Raw genomic sequence first — 23,548 nt, 5'->3', positions numbered from 1 at the left:
CATTTTTCTTTTGTTGCAAATAAATAAATCAACCAATGTGGGTGAATACCATTATATTTCTTTCTCATTTCAAGTTGTTTTTGATTTCCTTACCTTAATTAACACAAATTCTTATTTGTGTATACCATATTGCATTATTGGGTATCGGGTCCATTAGTGTAGTTGATAAGAAATGGGTGGCTGCTTGGGTCTTGCGCCATAAGCTACTAATATAATAACACATACGTTGTACTTACAACATTATTTAATGCTAATTATTTGCAATAACACATCAAGCATTAAATGCACCCTTCTCTCCACTGTTCTATTTTATCCCATCATCTCCATCATGCATGCTTATTTCATCAACATCACTTCTCACCATTTAGATCTTAATTTCCGTTCATTTCCTCTCTATTTTCTACCATTTAGATTTTAAAATTTCTAAACAATTGCATTTTTAACATTCAAAAAATTTCGTTCGTAAAAAAAATGGCGGACGGTGACATAGATGATGATGCCATAACTGACGGTGCCCTAACTGTTCAAACAATGGAAGTCGAAAATGATGATGAAGTCAGAATTCATCAAGCTTTGACGGAAAAGACGATGAGTAAAGGTATGCATTGTTAGAGTTTTTTTGTTTTTGTCGAGAATTTACTGCATATTATCATCATTATTATCATTACTATTATCATATGAATATTATCATCATTATTATCATTACTATTATCATATGAAACAACTTAACATAAACAATTTACTAAGATTTTCGACGGTATTATTTATGTTGTGAATGAGTTAATATTTTGTTCAATATTTTGTTGTCATCTCACAATGTATAAAGTTTGATCATTGTTGCCTTGAATATTGGTGTATAGGTGTTTCAGTGTAGTATACAGGTTTAAATATAAGTCTGTAGGTGTTGATGTCCATATCTTTTGTGTTTATGTCACCCTTTCAACTATTTTAGTTACAGATCTTCAAAGGCAAATATTGTCGTATGTCATATTAATGTCTCTACTTTTAGTATTAATGTCAACCAGTGAACTGCAGAACAACATATTATTAATAGACACATGTTGTTGTATATCTAACTAATGTGTTTACTTTTAGTATTAATGTCGTCCTGTCAAATAGCACATGTTGAATATCAAACTAATAATGTTTATAATTTTCGACCTAATGTATCCCTGACAACTAAAACATGTCACCCTGTGAACAGCAGAACAACAGATTAAATAATTACACATGTTGTTGTATATCTAACTAATGTCTCTACGTTTAGTACTAATGTCTCTAGTTTTAGTGCTAATGTCACCCTGACAAATACAATACAACAGACAATTTAAAAGCATATATTGTATATCAAACTAATAATGTTTATACTTTCGACCTAATGTCATCCTTTGAACTGCAGTAGAACAGATTATTAAAAGACACATGTTATTGTATATATAATTAATGTCTCTACTTTTAGTGTTAATGTCACCCTGTCAAATACAGTACAAAGACAATTTAAAGGCACATGTTGTAAATCAAACTAATAATGTCTATACTTTTCGACCTAATGTCACCCTGTCAACTAAAGTATGTCAGATAATGTAAATGAACTGCCTGTTTATACTCCTATCTCATCAATGCCTATACTTTTTGTGCTAATGTCTCCATGTAATCGACTGTAGGTACAGATTACTCGAAGTCACTATTGGGAATGAAAGGAGAAAAATGGGAACACATATAGGAGATGTATAAGAGACACTAAACAAGCTCTTGGTTTCAGCATTAGGAAAGCAACTTCTCGCAGAGTGGAAGGGCCTAGCACACCCTTTCTCGAGAGATACTTTGTATGCTCATGTGAAGGTGTGCATGGGAACTGTAATAGTTAAGCGGAGAACGGTAATAACCAATTGAGGAATGCGACAATCACACGATGTCAATGCAAAGCCGGCCTAAGGACACGTATTTCAATTGGTCGTTTAATAATTAACTAGTATAGCACCCCGTGCTACAGCACGATAATTTTATAAACGTTAATTCTAAAGATTTAATGTATTAATATAATTTTAATAAATTGAATATGAATTTAATCTAATGTAAATGTACTTTTATCTATAAAACGTAACCATAAGAAATATTTCATATATGGAGCATAGTGATTGACGGCAATATTATTATTAATTGTGTAGAATATGGTAGTAGAAATATTCCATATATGGGTCAACTAAAATATTTTGACTACAATATATTCGAAGGGAAGTATATTAGAAGAGAATATTCCGTTTGGGGGGAAAGATGAGCGGGAAACTTGAGCGGGAATAACACAAATGTGTTATTCTTTTAGTCTATAGGGGATGTTACCATTATTGAGAATTTGTGAGTCAAGTTGCCATTATTGGAAAATATGTTATCATCTACAATTTGTAACATAATTGTAAAAACTATAAACCATTGACTTCCAATACGTCATCATTTACATAAATTCGAATATGGATATAAATATGCCCAATTAGTTGACATTTTTTTAGAAAATGTCACCATTCCTTAACAGGATACATATTGGGAACAATTGTCCAAAAGCAAATTCCCAATATAATACCCAATTAGCTAAGGGGTAACACAAAATATGCCAAACACACAATCCACATGTGATGCCCTAAAATAAGTTTAAAGAGGACATTCAAAGAGAGTAATAATATTACAGAACCACAAATAACGTCCAAATTAAGGCCATAAACAAGATCCAAAATAAGGCCAATCAGCACGTCCAAAATTAACCCGCCAAGCGTGACACTACTTCTTTTGGCCAGCGCCCTTCCTCCTCTTGTTCATCTTCATCTGTTGCAGCCTCACTTTCCTCCCCTTCCTCTTCATCTGACAAAAGCTCTTCCTCATCTTCAACAACAACAGCCTTACCCTTGCCTTTGTTGCTCGCTGTCCCCAAACTAAAAGTCACCTTCTTCATCCTCCCCTTGCCTTTGTTGATCGTTATCTACTGTCATTGTCGCTCTTGTATTCTTCTTGACCGTTTGCCGTCTTGCCGCTTGTTTCGTCGCCATTTTGTCACTATTTTCTGATAATGTTCACAAATTAGGTTGATTTGTATGTAGATTTTGAAATTAGAGAGAATGAGAGATTTAGAGAGAAGGAGGGACTTTTGGAGAGAATTAATAAAGATAAAAAATGACGGTATAAAGTTTGATGGTAGGTTAATAGTCACATTTTAAATTTGTGGTAAAATGTGTGCCTTGGGAAAGTAAGAGTATATTAAATAATTTTTTAACCTAAAATGTCTACTTAAGAGTCCCACGCGCAAGTAATCATGCCCCATCACATCTCTACCCGTTTTGCTTGGATTTGATACTACCCGACCCATCGCAACCTTGTGACGGATACATTGGCCTAAAGCCCTAAACAAATGAGATTGATCTGAAAACGGCAACGACGTCGTTTCCACAGTCTCGTCCCCAATTTTCTTCACTAATTACTCCGTGATCGTCTTCCCCAAAACGTCACTCCATTTCTTCATCAATCACCTTCAAATCAATCAATTAACATACACTATTCAAATTAATTTATAGTTAACCCACTTTTACGGCGATTATTAAATGGAATTAAGGTTAATTCCATATATTTTAATCTTATTTTATATCACTCCATCGATTTTTGGATCAACTTCTCTGCTCTCTAATCCCCTTCTTGGGATCTCTCCAGAAGGTAAAATTTCCCAAATTTTAAACTTGAAGAATGTAGTTTTTATGTGTAAAATGGTGATTTTAATGTTTAATTTGGTGTATCAGATGAGAATTATTTCAAGGGTGAATCTAGTTTGATAAAATGTAAAGATGGGTCCAAGAAAATCAATCGTAGTCAGCTCAACGACGACTTCTGCGACTGCTTTGACGGTTCCGACGAACCCGGTAATTCTTGTTTTTCTTTTTGTCATTGTTTACTATGTTTGTGTAGAGATTCATGGCAAAAAAAAAAAAAGAGGGTTTATAATGTGTGTCTCAGATGTGAGATTAGATTTCCGCGTTGGGAGCTAGTCCTTTCGCTAATTGGTTTTGGGATGGAGCCTTTAGATATTATAAAGTTGTAAATTTTATCGAATTTGAATTGTGTAACTTTATACATGGCCTAATTAGCTCTAGTTACTGCATTCGTAAAGATGAGGGGAAAATGGTAAAATGTACAAGTTATAGTGTGTAAGATTGCAAGTTTGATGTTCATATTTTTGTGCATTTGCAGGGACCTCGGCATGTCCAAATGGGAGATTTTATTGTCGTAATGCAGGGCATATGCCTCTTGTGTTGTTTTCTTCTCGAGTGAATGATGGTATTTGCGGTAAGGACTTGATTGGGATTTTGTACACAATCAGTAGACTTTCGTTATTTCACCTTGTCTTGTTTTTCGAGAGTGTGTCAAGACATTTATCTCGTTAGTGTAGATTGTTGTGATGGAAGCGATGAGTATGATGGTAAAGTTACGTGCTCCAATACATGCTGGGAGGCTGGAAAAGCTGCAAGGGATAAGTTGATGAAAAAGATTGCCACTTATGAAGAGGGTGTAATTATACGGAAAAAGGAAATTGAGCAAGCCAAGGTGGCATTTGCTAAAGATGAAACCGAATTGTCTAAGCTCAAGGGCGAGGAGAAAATACTCAAGGGGCTTGTCAAGCAGCTCGAGGGTATGCCTTCATCCTGATTCTCTGTTTTGACTAGTTCTAGATGTTCATAGACAAGGGTTCAGCAAAATATTAAACATAAAGGCTTTCGCTAGCTACCTTGTTGGTAGCTTCCTTCTGGCTTTGTTATGAGTTAATAGTGTGTGTTGCTCTGATTCGATTCCATGTTATATTGTATGGCCAAGGTTCCGAACTACACTGTAGTGTTGCCAAATTACTGAGATTACCAGGAGTCACTTGTTAAAATAATACTTGGTGCTGGAGAACTAATATGGTGAGGTATTCTTGTTCCACAAACTCGCTAAAACCATTTCCAAGCTTATAGAGTGAATAGCTGCCTTCAAAATTTCTACTGAGGATCAGGAATACCTTTTCTTTCTTTTTTTGTTAATTTCCTGCATCTTCTAGAGGTAGTTCAATGGACAGTTTGTGTGATGAAAAGTTACTGGATTTGAATATATACAAGTAGTTTTGTAAACTCATCTGAATAGTGGTACCTGAAAACATTAAGGAGGTGTTTGCTTCACAAAGGGGTAAGGAAAGGAACAAAGAAAGGGATACAAGAGGAAAAGAAATGAATTTCCTTTGATAGACCTGCTTGTTTGGTTTGGAACATGAAATACAATAACAAAAACTAGTCAAATCCAACCACCACCACCACCCAACTATGAACACCCCACAACCACTGTCTCTGACGCCCCATCCCCATCCTGCTCCTTCCCTTGTGAACCTCTCGCCCCCCCCCCCCCTCTCCCTCCTACGAAAGCCCAAACCTTACCAACTAATAACCACCCCACCCTCCATCCACTCAAAAAACACCAGGAGAGGTGGGGGTGGTTTGGAGGTTGTTTCTAGGGTTAAGGATTAACAGCGGTGTTGGTGGCACCGTTGATGGGATTGCTGGCGCAGCAGGTGGCGTTGTTGGGGTGACAGATGTTGGGGTTGATGGCAGTGATGTTAGTGGGATATGTTGGTGATGAATGATGCTGGTGGAAAGGTTATGCGGGTGGGTTGAATGGGTATAGAGGAGTTTGGGGGTATGGGAAGGGTAAAGGGAATGTAAAAATGAGTCAAACAAAGTAACAAACATAAAAAAATGGAGTGGTTATTCCTCATTACCCTATCCTTTCCTGAGACTCTCAAACCAATCCCCCCCAAAAATTGTTAAAGATATCAATTTATCATCCAAGATGTGTGTTGCTGTTTACTGATTCAGTTGCTATTTTTTCTGTTTGAAGTTCTCACTGTTTAATGATATAGGCATGGTGCTCTTTAGAGTACATGACAAATTCAATACGATTACGAACTTGACACTGATTTGTAGGCATCATGCTTAGTTTTAGAATGTATACTGGTCAAGAACATTTGAGTATTAAGGTAACGACTTGTGTTTATCGATGTTGTCTTGCGTGTGTCTTTTAGATCGCAAAGAACAGATTGAAAAGCAGGAGGAGAAGGAGCGTTTAGAGAAAGAAAAAGAAGAGAAGCTCAAGAAAGAGGCAGAAAAGGAATCTGATCAAGATAAAACAGAAGATGAGAAAAAAGCAGAGAGTGTAACTGAAGATTTCAGTGATGCTATAAATGATGATGTAATAGGCAACATGAAGGATTCCACGGAGCAGGTTAGGCTGAATGTGTATTCTTTCTCTACGTTGCTGTATTTCATGCAAGATGGATTACATATTTCACTCAACTTCCCTGTGAATCACGAATCGGTTTGAGTGTATTCTGTCATGGTGCTTACGTTAAATCTATATATCAAACACACTATTAAGAGTGTCTCACGAATCAATTGTTACGTTCTCATGTTTATATGTGCAACCATAGTTTCTTAGACTTCTCCTATTTGTGTCTATTCCTTCATGTAATTAACGTACAACTGGAAAATTTATGTTCTTTTTGTGGGATAGTAGTATGTTCTACTGTGTACAAAGCTCTTATCTTCTCTGGAAAATTTCTTTTGGAATGTGCTTGATGATGATGATAATTACCAGGAGTTTTTAGACTTGATAGTGTATCTGTTCATCCTTTTTCTCTTAATTAAAATCTGTTCTTTTGAGCCTGATATTGGTAGACGTCTTAACATTTTGACAATTGTTATCTGTCTGGCATCAGTTATGAATTTTGTGATGGTATCTTGCTGCAATCCAGTCCATTTATTTTTTATGTATAAAACCAGCGCAGTTACTGTCTAATAATGATGATAATACAACAATAACAAGGCCTAGTCCCATAATAATTTTGTATTGGCTAACTGTGATGATGATACTAAATTAATAATGATGCCGAGTATTTTAAAGTGGTTTCTTTGACTTTCATTTCCGGTCTTGTTTCTTCATCATGTTCTAGTTCCTAATTTACATATTTGAGAATTGATTTCCTCTTCTGCATAGGGCCCCGAAGATGTGGTATCAGAAGTTATGAATGGTGATGAATCGAAGGTTGAAGTATCCACGAGCAATGCAGTTGAGCCGGTAATTACTAGCTTATTCTTTGGCTGCCGTAAGGAAGAAGTGATAAATAAATGAATATATGATCTGAGCTTTAACCATAATTACAATTATCATGATTGACCCTTTCTATTTTTAACATGTCAAGCCTGAGGAGGGGAACAATGAGGTCACTGATGCCTCTGAGTCTATTTCTGACGATGAGAACAAGGTATTTCGAAAAAACACTTCCTCACCTTTTCATTACTCAAGTATCTTACGTAACTAATTTACGTTTGGATTTCTATTTGAATTTCGACATTTAAAGTTGTGATGATATGTGACATGGGCCAATAGCTGATCAGAGGAACATATGTATTCCTTGTTCAATGTTTTGAACAGGCTTTGGAACTTAAGGCTGTGGGTTATTTTATTACTCCCTATGTACATGAATTAATTTTATTGTTTGTTTTGAACAAAGGTTAAGGAACATAATGAATTCAAGTTGATGAATGATTGAGGCTACAAACAATAATGATCACAAATAACTTGCAAAAAAAAGATTCTACTTATGAGAAGGTTTATTCATGGGCAGAGGAGTTCCTTTGTTTTCCTCGGTCAACTGTTTTCTTGATATGAAGCTTTGGATTTATTGAGTGCGTGTTGTTGCAGCAAGAAACAGGTACACCCGAGAACACAGAAGGATTGTCTAAGGAAGAACTAGGGCGTCTCGTTGCTTCTCGATGGACAGGAGAAAAGGCGGATCACGAAACTGGTGTTACTGATGATGTTAAAGATATCGATGCAGAGATACCCAAAGATGTGCGAGAAGAAGATTATGATGGCTATGCTTCAGAATTTGATGAAGTTGACCACAAATATGACGAGAGTGATTCTGTGGACCACAAATATGATGACGATGATGTTGACGACCACCTGGATGATGATGATCATACTGCAGACGATCATGTTGATTCAAGTTCTTACAAGTCTGATTCTGATGATGAATCAGGTATCTGTGACTATTTGATCTTCGTTTTTGTTTTCTTTTTATCTTCATCACCGCGTGTTTACTTATTAGTTTGTATGTTTTGTGGATTGTTTATATGGTGTATAAGACATAACAGAATTAAGTAATCCATCTTGGCTGGAGAAAATACAGAAGACTGTGAAGAACATTCTTCAGGGTTTTAATTTGTTTCAGACTCCTTTAAATACTACAGGTGAGTGTTGAAATACTTAACTCTGTTAGTTTGAGTGTTTGGCTTGTGAAGAGTGGTTTGATATTTTCTAAATATTTAGGAAGAATTTCTCACATTAGCCTGATGAAACAAGTGCTATCCACATTTCAGATGCTGGTCTGGTTCGCAAGGAATATGACGAATCAAATGCCAAATTGACGAAAATACAGTCAAAAATTTCGACGTTATCTGAAAAATTAAAACTCGATGCTGGTGTGTGTTGGTACTACAATCTCGTAATTTATTGTTGGAAGATGTGTCAGCTCATCAGTCTAGCTAGTGGACTTACTTGTAATTTGACTATATGCAGGGCCAGAAAAGGAATTTTATTCATTCTATGATCGCTGTTTTGAAAGCAAGCAAAACAAGTATGACCGTCTTTTCATACTCTCATCTAACTGAATATGTTAAAAACATTGCACAATCCAATTCCTTTGTGGGTGAATATTAAATTGTTATTGTTCTGCTGGTGTGTGTACAAAATTGAACTTTTTGCAACACTTCTTTTAGTTAATGTGAGGATAACAAAGCTTTGCTTTATAGTTGCTATCTAAATTCAAAATCTTGTTTGAAGGTTTGCCTGATTGACGTGGCACTGGTCAGTGGCCTCCCAAATCTGGGATATTTTTTATTATCTTGGCTCGTGCAAGAGCAAGAACATCTTGGCAATGTGACAAGTTAACAACTAAGCTGAATTGTAAAATGAACCAAAAGATTTTTGAGAAGGAATTGCTACTTCCACAACCCAATATATGGTTGTCCTAATGAGCTCTCTTTTTTCAGATATGTCTATAAAGTCTGTCCTTTTAAAAAGGCTTCTCAGGATGAAGGACACATGAGCACACGTTTGGGGTAAGCATCTATTCCTCATGCTTTCAGCACTTGCTCTGCTATTTCTCTGTAGAAGAGATATGCGAACCATCTCTCGTGGGAGTTAGCCAAATCAAACAAAGGAAAATTCAATCTTTTGAAGTTAACTGGTCGTCCAATTTGTCAATATTGACCAGTAGAAGTGAGTTTTGACATTTTGTAGAATACTAGACATAGAAAATGATTATTTGCGTTATCATGACTCATGAGTAGTGTACAGTGTGTTTAGTGTTAGTGGTACACTAATGTAGGCTAGACTATTTGTTGCTCCCTCCTTTCATTTCCTTTCCATACGTTTGTTCAAAATATGTGAGAGGGATTCTGAACAAACATATCGAAATGAAACGAACAGAGGGAGAATAACTTACTACTTAAAGCATGGCAAATGGTAAATACAAAAGGTTGTATTACCCCAGTGTCTCAAAGGTTCCCACTCCGGTTAAGGGGGCTCAGATTCAACACGAAGAGGTTCTATCTGGTGAAATTATATAAATTGAGTTGATAATTACATGAACTGAATGCTAGTTTTCAGTACAGGAAGCGAAACCAGTTTAACGAGCCGTTTTGTATTGTTCTATCATATTCCAAAGTTAATGAGGGGTTGTTCGGTTTGAGAAGGTGGAATGAAATGGCTTAGAATGCCATACCATAGAGGAATAGATTGAGATCCCCGTACCACTCTAAACTTGTTTGGTTTGATTGTTTTTTCCACTCTATGGAACGGAGTTTGTAAACTTGAGGGGAGAGTAAGATATGAAATTCAAGGGGGTTGGAATGGAGTTAGAATCCATCAAGGATCTAACTCCATTCCAAAACAATCCAACTAGACATTAGATTTGCCCAAATCCATTCCAAACCTCCTGACCAAACACCTTCTGAATAGGTCGTTCTTGGCGAGTCTTTAGTAACCAGGAAGCTAGAACTGTATCCCCTTCAGAGGACCTGCTTTGATAAAATTGTTGCTTAGGATAATGTAGGAGTATGTTGATCGAAAATGTTTTGTATTTAAATTTGCCCTGATTTTACCGATTATATGCTCAACACAGGCGTTGGGAGAAATTTGAGGACTCGTACAAAGTCATGCTTTTTTCAAATGGTGATAAATGCTGGAACGGACCTGATAGGAGTATGAGGGTGAGTCTTTAAATGACATTCTGCAATTCTGCCTCTTGGGACACAAGTTTGTAACAGTGGCTATTGAATGTTTTCTAAGAGCCTAAGCTGATGAATGTTCATGGACCGTGGTTGATTAGTCCCGTTAAAATGACCCACCCCGAAAAGAACAACTGAAGTAGACCCAAGCCTAAAGGGTCTGACCTGAAAATGACCCGTCACCCGGAAATAATTTGAAACTACCCAAAATGTCTAATTTGGAACGAAATGTAGCGACTATATATAAGTATCCAAAAAATACTCGATAGACCGGCCTATGACCGTTGACTCGTTGCGAACCCGAAAGACCCATTAGCCAGTTCTGATCTTGGGTTGCTGATTCAATTTCATTTGTTCTCAGGTCAAGCTCAGGTGTGGTTTGAAGAATGAGGTTACTGATGTAGATGAGCCAAGCCGTTGCGAGTACTCTCTCTTTCTCCCTTTCTTCCCACTGCCTACCCCCACCCTAATTTTTCTTCTGTGGCGAATTCATTATGTGACTCACCTGACTGTAGGTACGTTGCCTTGCTGTCTACTCCAAGTGCGTGTCGTGAAGAAAAACTTTTGGTAATTCCTTTTGAATTTCATATATCTGGAATACTTTTGTCTTCAATTTTGTGTCAAAATCCATCTGATGAGTGCAATTGCATTAAATTTGGTAGGAATTGAAACAAAAGCTGGATGCCTTGAACAGACAGCCACCAAATCATGACGAGCTTTAGAGCCCACCACACTAACTAGAAGTGGTAAGAGATGGAATTCAACTCCCAGTTCATTCCTTTTTGGTGGATCCCTCCATTGTGGTTGGTGTAACGGCCTGTTTGCAGAGAAATCAAAGTTTCGAATCAGCTTTTGCAGCTGTTGCTATTGGGGATTAGATTTAGACTTCTCAGATCCTACTAGACAAACAGGTTTTGAACTGTTGAGTCGTTTAGCAAAGGCGTTCGGCGTAGTATTCAAGTCTATGAATTAATCTGCAATTTCAGTTGCTAAATTTCCAATCTCTTTTACATTATCCAAGAGTTGTAGAATCGTCGTGACCAATTAATGAATTAGAGGTGATACTAAGCCAGATTTAGTGTTCTATGCTCACATTTGAGTTATTGGTTTTGACGCCTAATTGGTTATACTTTTTGCTCATATATAAAAGAATGTTATTATAAGGATTCTTGTGTGTTTTACTTTGTGCTCATATAATTTGAAATTATTGGATGTCGAAAACGGTAGTCTGAAGTTGACAAGAATTGAACACAAGTGTATAGTACCAGACTACTAGCACTCATCTAAGTCACTAATATATAATCATCATTATAAATATTGTTCCATGAGCTACTACGGAAAATATATGATGGTTTTCCATGGTGGATAACATGATTGGTAGCTGGGATTGCATTATGGGACAACGTTTGGCGTTTGAAACTGGTAGGCTATTGTTGCTTCTATATTTTCATATTTAAGGTAATTTATTATGCGAGGTAACCCAGCTTTTTGCATTTTGCTGTATCAGGTTGAGAAATTTTATCATCTCCCTCGAAAAAAAGTATAACATTATCATTTACCTATCTAAAGTAAAGAACATTATCTCCGGCAAAGTCAAGTATATTCAGTGTCATTGGGAGCATGGAATTAGCAAATCTCAAAGACAATAATTACCAAATAGTAATAATCTATATAAATGTACATGTGAATTTACAGATAAATATCTTGCTTAATGTTCAAATTGGGGTCTGGAGATGAACAATTACACAGAATGATATGCAACCTTTACTGACATTTGCTGCATGTTATACAGAAACGCCATGGATTTGTCAATTTGATCTTGTTCGTTCGGTATAGCAGATATATACTTAGTTGTATCTCTGCTCAAGTGAAATCTGTAGCCAATTATGCAAACAGCAGTTAGAAAATAGAAACAAGAACGATAAATACGATTTAGCCAAAATAGTATTGACATACACAGTTGCTGCACTTACAGTATTTGAATATGGTGGTTATGTAAAAGACTAATTGCTGCTGGACTATGTTACTTGAACTCAAATAAAGGTATATGACAAGGGTACATACAAATTTGAACTTCCAAATTCTCATGATCCAAATCTTGAGAAATGGTGACTTTTGGACTAGAATGAAAATCGAATACGTGGAAGAGTCGTTAAGAAAAATTACTCTATTTGTGTTCTCAATTGCAAGTACTCCATGACATATTTAAAGTTTTTATACAAGTCTCACAAAACAGACAATTAAAAGAAAGAAATATTTAAGAGTTTATTGAAGTGAATAGAAAGACACAAGGCTTAATATGTCAAAAATCATACTATCTGCTTCAAAACAATCTATTCCTGAGCTCCACTTTCTTTTTGTCTTCACTGGGAGAAGGCTAGGATTCGCATGGTTCGGGCATATACAGTATGTTGTACAATCATATCTTCGGGAGTGTCGTGAGAGTCAGACATGAGTATGACACAAAAAGTGAAGAGTCGAAGTAACATAGATGAAGGTGTTTTGAAAAATTACCAACAAAAGATCCTCATCAGTGCCAAAAGATTTCCGAGCTTCATCCAAGTGCTTTGAATACACTCTTTCATATTTACTGCATATAGCACAAATTCCTTGTGAAAACCTTAAAACAATTTAGAGGAAATCCCTAAGGAAACATTATAAGAACATAATGTTTCGAGTTAAGAGGAAAGGCCCCAAAGAGACAATTCAAGCCAGCAAAATGGAGATGGCGAAAAATATGAAGGCAGTACCTTGAGCTGGCCGGATCTCTGATTTCAAACTCGTCTCTGTCAGCATCATACCCACAAATCACAACGTAGTGACCTGAAAAAAAAGCTCACACTGGTTAAAGTACGCACGGCATTTAACTTTAATTCTAATACCATGACATAATAGAGTTAAGAGTATAAGGACCGTGCATGCTATCGGTGATGTTCAATTGATTAGGAGTATCGTGATCATGAAGATTTTATGTGACTTAGATGGCGACTTATAAAGTGGAAATGACACTAATTATCAATTAACTGCACATCCCATCTCCTGTATATAATGAATAAGATGTTAATGTGGAGTTGTGTCATTTTAATTACCCTGGCCTGTCTAGTTATGTAGAGGTATTACTTAACTCGGTCAGTTACAGTTCTTCATTAAAAAAACATTAATACGTTTACTCTTAGTGAGTTTTCCAAAAGGGGATTTAAAACTTCTTTCCCATGTTCAGTCTACCATCAATCAAGGCTTGGATTATAAGTTAAATATTTTCTTGGAATCTGTAGTCAGGAATCAGTGGAGACGTATTGCTAGTGACATTTGTGGACAATAGCTTACTTCATGGTCGTTATTCCAGTTTAATTAAGCAGGCTAAAAACTCCTTCAGTGTGTACTTTGTCACTCCCACGTGTTAGGATTGGACTCCCATTAGTAACGTTGGGTTAAAGGTCAGAAAAAATGAGTTCATACCTGTGTAGCCTATGTTGCTCAAACAACAATCGGAGACACCACCATCCTCTTGCCTTGACTGACTGCAACTGTGAGAGTAAGAGAGATATTGTCAAAGAGTAAAAACATTAAAGACAGGGGATTCAAAAATGAAAACTGATTGAAGAGATCGACAAAACAGATGTTCTCTTGCATATCAGCAAAATAGTAAGCGAGATTAGAGAGACAAGGCCTGCATTATGATAGGCTCTGTGTATAACATTACATTATCTGGGCGTCAAAACAGATATCCGACATTCTGACCACATCTTGATGTCAATTATATTGAAAAAAAATTAATGCTCAAACTGAAGTACTTATCCAAATGGGGATTGAGTCGAAATATTTATTAAAAATGGGTCTATGTATTGTACAGTCTTCTTTTTATTTTTACTTTTAATTTTTAAGTTTGAAACACAACTTCTTTGAATTGTACCAAAGTCTAACACAGCAAAAGGGCTCACTGTTTTACCGATTTACCAAAAATGTCAAACTTAATAATTGTTGTATGGGTCAGAGGTTTTGTAGCAAAAAAACGCCTACGTAAACCCATTTTTGATGAACAGTTTCAACTCAACCCATTGTGGTATGAATTTTATAATACAAATTCACACAGAATTTTTACAGAGTTAAAGATAACTTGTTTTGCCAGTAAAGAAAGTTTCAAACGTTGTATCTAGGCAACAAACAACATTTAAAAAAAGTTGTATCTAAGTTTTGTGTAATTAGTAAACTAAGGGGTTGTTTGGTTCCTTATAGGAACTATAATTCCAATCCACATGATTACACTTCACGTGAACTGGGAAAAACTTCCTCCCTAGGGGGGCTAGGTAAGGAACTTCCTCCCTGATGGAGAAATTGGATTTCCTATGGAACTTTAATTCATGGGATTTTGGGCAAACAAACAATATAATGATTATGCAAATCCCATGAATTACAATTCATGTGTTTTAGAAGGGTAACCAAACAGCCCCTAGATAAATACACAAGGAAGAGGGGAGAAGGGGGCAAGAAAAAAACAACCAAAAGTCCACTTAGGAACCCTAACACCACATTAGAAAGATATCAAGTTGTGACATGAACCATCATATCAACGAACGCATGGGGGTCCACTTAGGGAAGCCTAACACCACATTAGAAAGATTTTCAAGTCGGGGCATGAAAACATTGTAACAATGAACATCATGGGTAATAAGCAAGTAAGCGATAATATAGTAAGGGGTTTGGCTACTCTATCACAGCATGAATCTTAAAGAGGTCCTTACCTTAGTTTGTAATGATCAACCAAAGCAATTGCTATATACTTCCCTGACAAGATCAATATAGATACTTCTTCTCCACTAAAAGATCTACACTGCAGGAAAAAGTCGGATTTATTATTGACAATTTTACATCATTATGGTGTATGCCAATTCATACCATACAAGTTTTAGAGGAAGATGAAAAATCACTATTGGGAAATATCCTGGAAGTAATCTTATTCTGGAAAATGCCACCGTACAAGACTCAGTGAGGTGAAAGTAATTAGCTGTCACTACTCACATGGTAAAGGATAAGACACGTGTTAAGTCAGACAAGCATCTCAGGATATATCTATATCTTTATGCGAAGGTGCACGTAATAAGTCAAAAGCATTCTATAAGCTTTTTTCTGTCCATCGGTATGAGAGTTTAGAGCATACTCACCAAGTATACAGATCAACTAGGTAGGGCATAGTTAAACTCATAGTCTCATACAACAATGTACATTTGGACCTCCCTGGGCATGGTGTTGTCCAGTAATTTCATTCAATTATTACAGAAAGGACAAACTCTATGTTGAACAATGGCAGATAGGGGTGTATATAATTCTGATGAGTTATGCACATACTGTTAAAACTAGTACTTAGCCTGCTGTAGAAAAGGTATCAGAATGAATCATTATGGAAATGGGAAAGTTGTACTCCCTCCGTCCCGGTCATTTGTTGTCCTTTTCCATTTTGAGGTGTTTCAGTCAATTGTTATCCTTTCTATTTTAAGAATGAATTTGATGAGCAATTCGATCATTCACACTCAATTTGGTCCACATGTCATTTAGTAATTGACCTCCTCCTCTTTCCTTGGTCTTTGTGCCAAAACAAAAGAAAAACAATTGACCGGGACGGAGGGAGTAGAAAACAGTAGCAGAAAAAACAAAAGTAAATGAAGCAGAGAAGGGATGTTCGAAACTTCAAGTTACGCTATAATTACACGCACTAAGCACTGAAAAATAAATGTGGTACCTCTATCTTGATTCCAGCTTCGAGTGCCTTCTGGAATAACAAATCAACTCGCACCAGGTCATGAGGTAATTGGTCCTGTGAAATGAGAAAACGCATATCACCATGAGATGAGCACATACATCACACAATATAAACTAATGAGAACAATTCCACCAATGTTATATGCATCATTGCTTCAAAGTGGGGTCCCGAATTGTAACTACTCAACAGATTACCAGTAAAACTCTGCCACATCAGCTTTCCAATAACTTTTATTATTTCTTTATTGTTCAGACTCACCTCAGACTTTATACATTATCCATCAGACTCATCTCAGACTCTACTTTTCTACTCCACATTTTTTTTTCCAAAAAGAAATGGCACATGGAATCCACTCATTGGATAATTTCCCTTCAAAGTGGGGTTAAGACTTTGGAGTCAAGTCTTGGATTTCCAAGACTTAACTTAAAACTTTATTAAGACTAGGGTAGTTTTGAGTGAGTTTTGTCTTAAGGCTTACCCCAGTCTTGTCTCAAGACTACCAATAATCTTACCATAACATTGTCGTAATTCGACCTACAAATACGGGAAATCCGTAAATAATCCTTAATTAAGCTCCAGAAGGGAAGGCCTTCGTAAGTTCGTAATAAGGTAGGTGGGACATGGATGAGTTCTCTACCGTTGTGCCAAGATTTGAAACTGTATATGACGACTAATGATCCCATCAATCACCTCTATCCAACCAAGACAATCATGTACGGTCTGATATCATAACATGCTTAAACACTTTCAGCATAAGCAATGATCACCATGAACCACTTGTAAATTTAGGTGACTTGCACCTTGTTTAAATTTTAAAATTGTATATGAGCGGTTTCATTTAAAAAATTATACAAATTGGGATATTTGTATGTAGTGATGCAGTAGTTGATAGAGTACTTGATAACATGACATATGACAATATTTTTATGCAACATTGATTTTCACGGAAAATATGATTTACCAGTATTGATGACATGTCGACAGACTTTCCACAAGACCACAACTCTAACATTCAAAAGTTCAATTTATTGCAGGCACAACTTAGATGTAAAAGAGGACCAGTAAAAGAAGTGAAGAACACAAATTGCTTTTAATTACATTTGATGATGTTGACATAACTGAGGAAGGGAAAAAAAGAAAACAGAAATTTACCTTATAATATGATTCCATGGAGAAGTTTGGGTTTGCTCCTAGAGTCACAGTGAAGTAGGAAAAGATGACAGAAAAACTTTGCAACAAGTAAGCCAGATCTACAGTCCAGATGCTGTACAAAAAAACAAAAAGCACAAACATAAAATGTAATCAGAAGATGAAGAGGGAAAAAAACTGAGCTTCTGAAAAGCAAAAATGATGTTTTCAGGGATTATATTATCATTGCGACTAAATGATACTCTATCAGTACTTCATTACAAGGGGATGAAATCTTAAGCAAATCATGTCACGGCTTCATAGACTTCCTTTAACTTCTCCTACATAGTTCTTCTAGACGATTGAAATCAAGCAGGGATACTTGTGACATTTCTTCCAGAAAGTGTAATAAAGCCTGTCACAGTCTCATAAGGTTCCTATAAATTTTCCTACAAAGTTCTCCTAGATGATTGAAACCAAGCAGGGATACTTGTGAAATTTCTTCCAGAAAGTGTAATCAAGGTTATCTATTAGGTTATGTTCACAGCATAAACCATAGATATGGTAAAGAGAGGGGAAAAAAAACAGACCGAGACGGAGAAAATGGACGGAATAGATAACAAGGTAAAGCATATTAAACAAAAAACATCGTCAATATAGCGGACGAAGGAGATAAAGTTTTTAACAAAACCAGGCATTCTGCCTAAGTTATTTTTATTTCTTAAACTTACCATTTATCAATAGATATTCTCAATATGAGTATTTCTAAGCGTTTGCGTCCCCACACTCTATCAACTCGAATTCTTTCCCAGTTCCCTGCGTCAGACCAAGACCATCCTTTAACTGCATAGTATTTAGATTTTTTCATCAATGTATAAACTATAAATAACTCCGAGGCACTCGCGTTCATCAATGAATAACTGTATATATTCCAAAAGCTTATGCACTATTGGTGATTGTCTTTCTGTCTACTAAGTTCTCAATTTCTCATTGACCAGTATCACCATTATGATCATTACTCATTAGTATAGCATTTCCTAGTGAAAAATGTCGCATTTGCTCGGATAATATAAGTATATAACAAAGTAGTATGGCTGATTCAACGGTCAAACACTGTCGGGCTTCTTATTTCTATCCTTCAAATGTAAAACACATGATGAATGAAATACAATTCATGCGGCATGTTTCTAAATGCAGCTGGCATGAAGCAAGTATCAGGAGAAATATGTTCAGTGTTTTCTTTACAATGTTAAAGAGTTTCATGACAATTTGAAACTGTTACAAATACCTCCTTGTGCCGCACAGCTTCTCCAATGAGTGCAGACTGCAGTTGCTGATGCCCATCGTTTGCAAAACCATCAAAATACACGCAAGACCGCAATCCCAATTCGATAACTGACTTATGTGAGGAACCTATTGGCGCCAGACAGTAAACACAATTAGCTACAGAAAAGTCGGCAATTCAGCATGTTCATTGCTAAATAAGATATTTGTACACGGATATTGGGGTACTTATCATACTCTCCCTCTATCCTAATTAGGTTATAATGTTCTCATTTGACTTTGATGGTTTAACCAATATCAACTTTGACCACTAATATCTCCAAACTTAAGTAAATATACAATGCAAAATCTGTGATGTTTGATTGAACAAAACAACTATTTTCGTAATGTCATTTCAAAAGTCTTGTATCTATTGTAAATTGTGAGAAATAACCGTTAAATTTGAAACGTTCGACCATCAAAGTTAAATGGGGATAATAATATAAATAGGATGGAGCAAGTATATGAAGAAATGCTACAACTGAATGTCCAACATGATCTTGCTAGTGTACCTCAACGGACCGTGAACGGGGCAAAACCAAATCACTATTTGCTCCATCAGAAAAAGAAAACTTCAAGGGACACAAATCAGACCAACCATGATCGGAACTCTTCTCTTTTACCTCTTCCAGCTTTAAATACTTGTTTGCCAAAATATACAAAGACCACATGAATATAGTGGCCGACAAAACCGAAAAGATTAGGTCTTCAGAACATCCTCTAGCTGGTTCAAGCATGTAGAGTAGCAACAGTTCTAGCTACACCTTTTGTTTCCCACACACGGATTCATCTGGCGACTCCCAACTGAAGTTTCAAATCATACATTACATAAATCTCCATCAACATTACGACTAGCTGCGTATGTTACAACAAAATGCCTCGATTTCGGTAGTTCCTGAGCTATAAATTAAAATACGGAATAATGCGCAAAAACACGAATATAGCACATGTCAGAAACAGGAGTACTAGCATAATATAGTCTCTTCATCCCGATCATTTGTTTACGTTTGATTAAAAAATATGTCGAATTAGAATGACCGCATTTACAAAAAAGAATTGAAATTTGACAATTTTATAATGTAAATTCGATCGTATGCTTAATACAATTTTATAAAACCCTAAAGTCTTAATAAAAACACCAAATATTCATCTTTTGCAGGTTCATACAGTTATCAAATAATTGAATTGCTTCAAAATGTAATCAATTAATTAAGCATAATAATTACAGAGAAATGAGATTAACTGAAATTGAAATAAAGGAGGTAAAATGGGAAAATGATGAATTATACCTGATAAAAGGTGAAGTCGAGTAGAGAAATGGTTGGTGAGAGATATCAGATATGGAGATTGAGAGAAAATAGGGGATGAAGATTGAAGCATGAAGCAACCAGAAAATGAAAATGGTAGATGTCGGTTTGGTGCGGAAATTATTCACGAACTAACAATAATCATTCGACACTTTTCCTCAACAAAAAAAAGAAAAACAAATAATCATCGGACACTTTGATAGACACACACACTGTCAGCTTGTCACACCACCACACCAGCCAATACCAATACGCGCTTACCCAAAATCTCATCATCATAAATGGCACATATTCGTCTATAACTAAAGACGGGCCAAATACAATACCATATTCCTAATAGGACAAACAACAAGTGAGGTGGTGGGGCAAAAAATGTTACCACTTTCAAGCTATTTGACCCGTCTTTAGTTATAGACGGATATAGCAAGACTAGCTGACGCGCATAAGGGCCGTAAATGATCTGAGCCGCTCAAAGCTTGACTCGTGCTCGATCAAACCGAGCTCAAGCCCGAGCTTGAGCTAGGGTAAATCAGAGCTGATCCCGAGCTTAGCAAGCTTCGGCTCGGAAGCTCGTTTAGGCTCGTTTATAATTTTTATATTCTAATTTTAATTTTATTTTAAATTATATGTTATTTTGACATTTATATTATATTATAAAAAATTATATGGAGTTATTTTATAATCTTAATTGTTTTGAAAAGTATTTATATTTAGTTTAGATTCAAAGATCAAGAAAGTGAAAAAAATATGAGAGCAAAACGAGCTCGAACTTCACTTCGTTAGGCTCAACGAGTTTCAAGCCGACCTCAAGCCCATGTGAGCTCGAGCTTTGATCAACTCGTTTACAGCCCTATGCACTTTCTTTTCATAACACTAATTCGGCCGTAGGTATTCATTTTTTTGTTAGGGGAAGTTTATCAATGTTAAAGTTATATCGGATGAAAAACGGGATACCTAAACTTGAAGCTAGAAGACCCTCCTAGGCTCCTAGCCAGTAGATGTTAGTTGTGGGTGGTCCTGTAATGTGAACATGGCCAAGGGTGCCCCCAAAGCAAAGCCTTCAACCCCAAGTCACTATTAAGATCTAGCAAAATAAACCTGAACCCAAAAATCGACTAAAAATATATAAATTGATTTAATACTCAATCGAACACCTGATATGAATACCTGAATTGTACTCGATTCAATCTGAATCGAACCAATGTATTATAACCGAATGTACACGTATTTGGATATATTTGAATTGATTATAACCGAACTGATTAACCTGAACAAAAAATTATTTTCTCATAAAAACACTACATTTGAGGGGGTTTTCATTGATTCTTTATTTATTAGTGACACTTTGAATTATTACATTCAAATTAAAAAGTATAAGGAATACATTTTTTTGACCCTCAACTCAAGAAAATTATGAGCTAAAGTGATCTTGTCCCCACCCAAACCGTACTCATTAACTCGAAATAGCACAAACTGATAGAGTAGCTAATCGAAATGAACCCGATCGAAATCAAATTGAAACCTCAACTAAGGTAAATTCAATTAAAAATGAACCGATTTAACCCAATTCGAAATCGGACTGAATGTCCTAATTGCCATATCTAACAATGTGTGTATATAGGTATTTAGAGAGGTATTTGAGGTAGAGAGGAGTTGAGATAATTGTCCTCTTATACCTATATCGGTGGAAAAGTTGGCATAATGAATTATACTCCTTCACCTATAGGCTATAGCGAAAAAATAGAAGTATACATAGAGGTATGAGTTGTGACTTGTGACCTTGTGGGTGACATCACTAAAATGGTATTACTTGGTGTAACACTTCCAAATAGCCAGTCATTAAAAATAGAGTTTTTTATAACTATACCCAGACATTAACATCTACTATATAATTACTCTCTATTAAAAAAAAACCTAACTTTCCCTCCAATTAAAAATGCTTTAAAGGTTAATTCTCAAGTGTCTGACATGTGAAGATACCATTTTACCCTTCATTAAAACTTAGTTTTTAACGTCTTATTTTCATCTCTTAAAGACTTAGACCTGACAAGCGGGTCAATCGGGTCGGGTTCGGGTCAATTTCGGGTCGAGTTAATTTGGATCTGCGGACTTCAGATTGGGTTTGGTGTCGGGCCGAGTCGAGTCATTTCGGATTCGGGTTTGTAATACCCGTCCTGTTAGGGACCCGTTGACTGCCATGTTGACCATTAGAGGACCTTAATAAGGGAGACTACGTTGTCATCGTAACGCGATACTCGACCTAGTAGAAACCACTCAGCCGAGTAACTGGGGTACTCGACCGAGTGCGGCGTACTCGGCCGAGTATGTCATCTGACATTGTGTTATTATAAAACGCGGTGACTAAAACATAATTCATTTCGACGTTTCATTTTATCATTTCTAAAATCTAAACTCTCTCTCTCTCCCAATTCTCTCATCTCACTGTACACATCTTGGGTAGCCTTGAACCTTAACCCGAAAAGGGAGACGGTCTATGCATGAGGTCATCGAGTTGGGTTTTCGTCGCCATCAGCATCGGTTTTTTCGTCAAGGTGAGTTTGTGAATAATTGTTTATCTTGTAGTAGATTTTGAATAGTCTAATGATAGGGTACGGTTGTTGTTTGTAGGGTACAATGTGGAGTCTTGCTTGACGTGGCGTGTTTGACGCGTTTCTATGGAATAGCGAAAAGGTAAGGTTTCCCTACTTAGTTGATTGTATAATTAATTTAAGATTGATTGGTTGGCATGATTATCATTGTGATTGAGATTGTACTGCTGATTGGTATTGTTATGGGACCATTTTCGAAATAGCACAAACTGATAGAGTGGCTAATCGAAATAAACCCGATCGAAATCAAATTGAAACCTAAACTATGGTAAATTTAAGTAAAAATGAACCGATTTAACCCAATCCGAAATCGGACTGAATGTCCTAATTGCCATATCTAACAATGTGTGTATATAGGTATTTAGAGAGGTATTTGTGGTAGAGAAGAGTTGAGATAATTGTTCTCTTATACCTATATCGGTGGAAAAGTTGGCATAATGAATTGTACTCCTTCACCTATAGGCTATAACAAAAAAATAAAGGTATACATAGAGGTATGAGTTGTGACTTGTGGCCTTGTGGGTGACATCACTAAAATGGTATTACTTGGTGTAACACTTCCAAATAGTCAGTCATTAAAAATAGATTTTTTTTATAACTATACCCAGACATTAACATCTACTATATAATTACTCTCTATTAAAAAAAAAAACCTAACTTTCCCTCCAATTAAAAATGCTTTAAAGGTTAATTCTCAAGTGTCTGACACGTGAAGATACCATTTTACCCTTCATTAAAACTTAGTTTTTAACGTCTTATTTTCACCTCTTAAAACGTAGACCTGACAAGCGGGTCAATCGGGTCGGGTTCGGGTCAATTTCGGGTCGAGTTAGTTTGGATCTGCGGACTTCAGATTGGGTTTGGGTCGGGTCGAGTCATTTCTGATTCGGGTTTGTAATACCCGTCCTGTTAGGGACCCGTTGACTGCCATGTTGACCATGATAGGCCCTTAATAAGGGAGACTACGTTGTCATCGTAACGCGATACTCGACCTAGTGGAAACCACTCGGCCGAGTAACTGGGGTACTCGACCGAGTGCGGCGTACTCGGCCGAGTATGTCATCTGAC

General features: G+C 36.3%; 2 protein-coding genes across 2 annotated transcripts; one reads left to right on the top strand and one right to left on the bottom strand.

Moving 5' to 3' along the window:
* The first annotated feature begins 3,293 nt into the window (after positions 1–3,293).
* On the top strand, positions 3,294–11,522 carry LOC141605132 (glucosidase 2 subunit beta). The gene is made up of 16 exons (XM_074423796.1): positions 3,294–3,696; positions 3,780–3,899; positions 4,228–4,323; positions 4,427–4,666; positions 6,086–6,285; positions 7,057–7,137; positions 7,262–7,324; positions 7,765–8,104; positions 8,211–8,315; positions 8,445–8,546; positions 8,644–8,701; positions 9,117–9,185; positions 10,250–10,337; positions 10,717–10,778; positions 10,871–10,922; positions 11,018–11,522. Exons 1-16 carry the CDS (start codon positions 3,588–3,590, stop codon positions 11,075–11,077), a joined length of 1,845 nt encoding a protein of 614 aa, XP_074279897.1. The 5' UTR covers positions 3,294–3,587; the 3' UTR covers positions 11,078–11,522.
* Positions 11,523–11,981: 459 nt separating this feature from the next.
* On the bottom strand, positions 11,982–20,064 carry LOC141605124 (guanylyl cyclase 1). The gene is made up of 10 exons (XM_074423784.1): positions 19,854–20,064; positions 19,077–19,368; positions 18,530–18,654; positions 17,266–17,377; positions 16,093–16,167; positions 15,098–15,186; positions 13,815–13,882; positions 13,106–13,178; positions 12,870–12,945; positions 11,982–12,229 (listed from the first exon to the last, which is right to left on the bottom strand). Exons 2-10 carry the CDS (start codon positions 19,299–19,301, stop codon positions 12,203–12,205), a joined length of 870 nt encoding a protein of 289 aa, XP_074279885.1. The 5' UTR covers positions 19,302–19,368; positions 19,854–20,064; the 3' UTR covers positions 11,982–12,202.
* Positions 20,065–23,548: the final 3,484 nt, after the last annotated feature.

The sequence above is a fragment of the Silene latifolia genome, chromosome 1 (genome assembly GCF_048544455.1).
Source record: "Silene latifolia isolate original U9 population chromosome 1, ASM4854445v1, whole genome shotgun sequence".
NCBI lineage: Eukaryota > Viridiplantae > Streptophyta > Magnoliopsida > Caryophyllales > Caryophyllaceae > Silene > Silene latifolia.
Note: the sequence above shows the minus strand (reverse complement) of the source record. Positions and strands in the feature narration are given on the sequence as shown.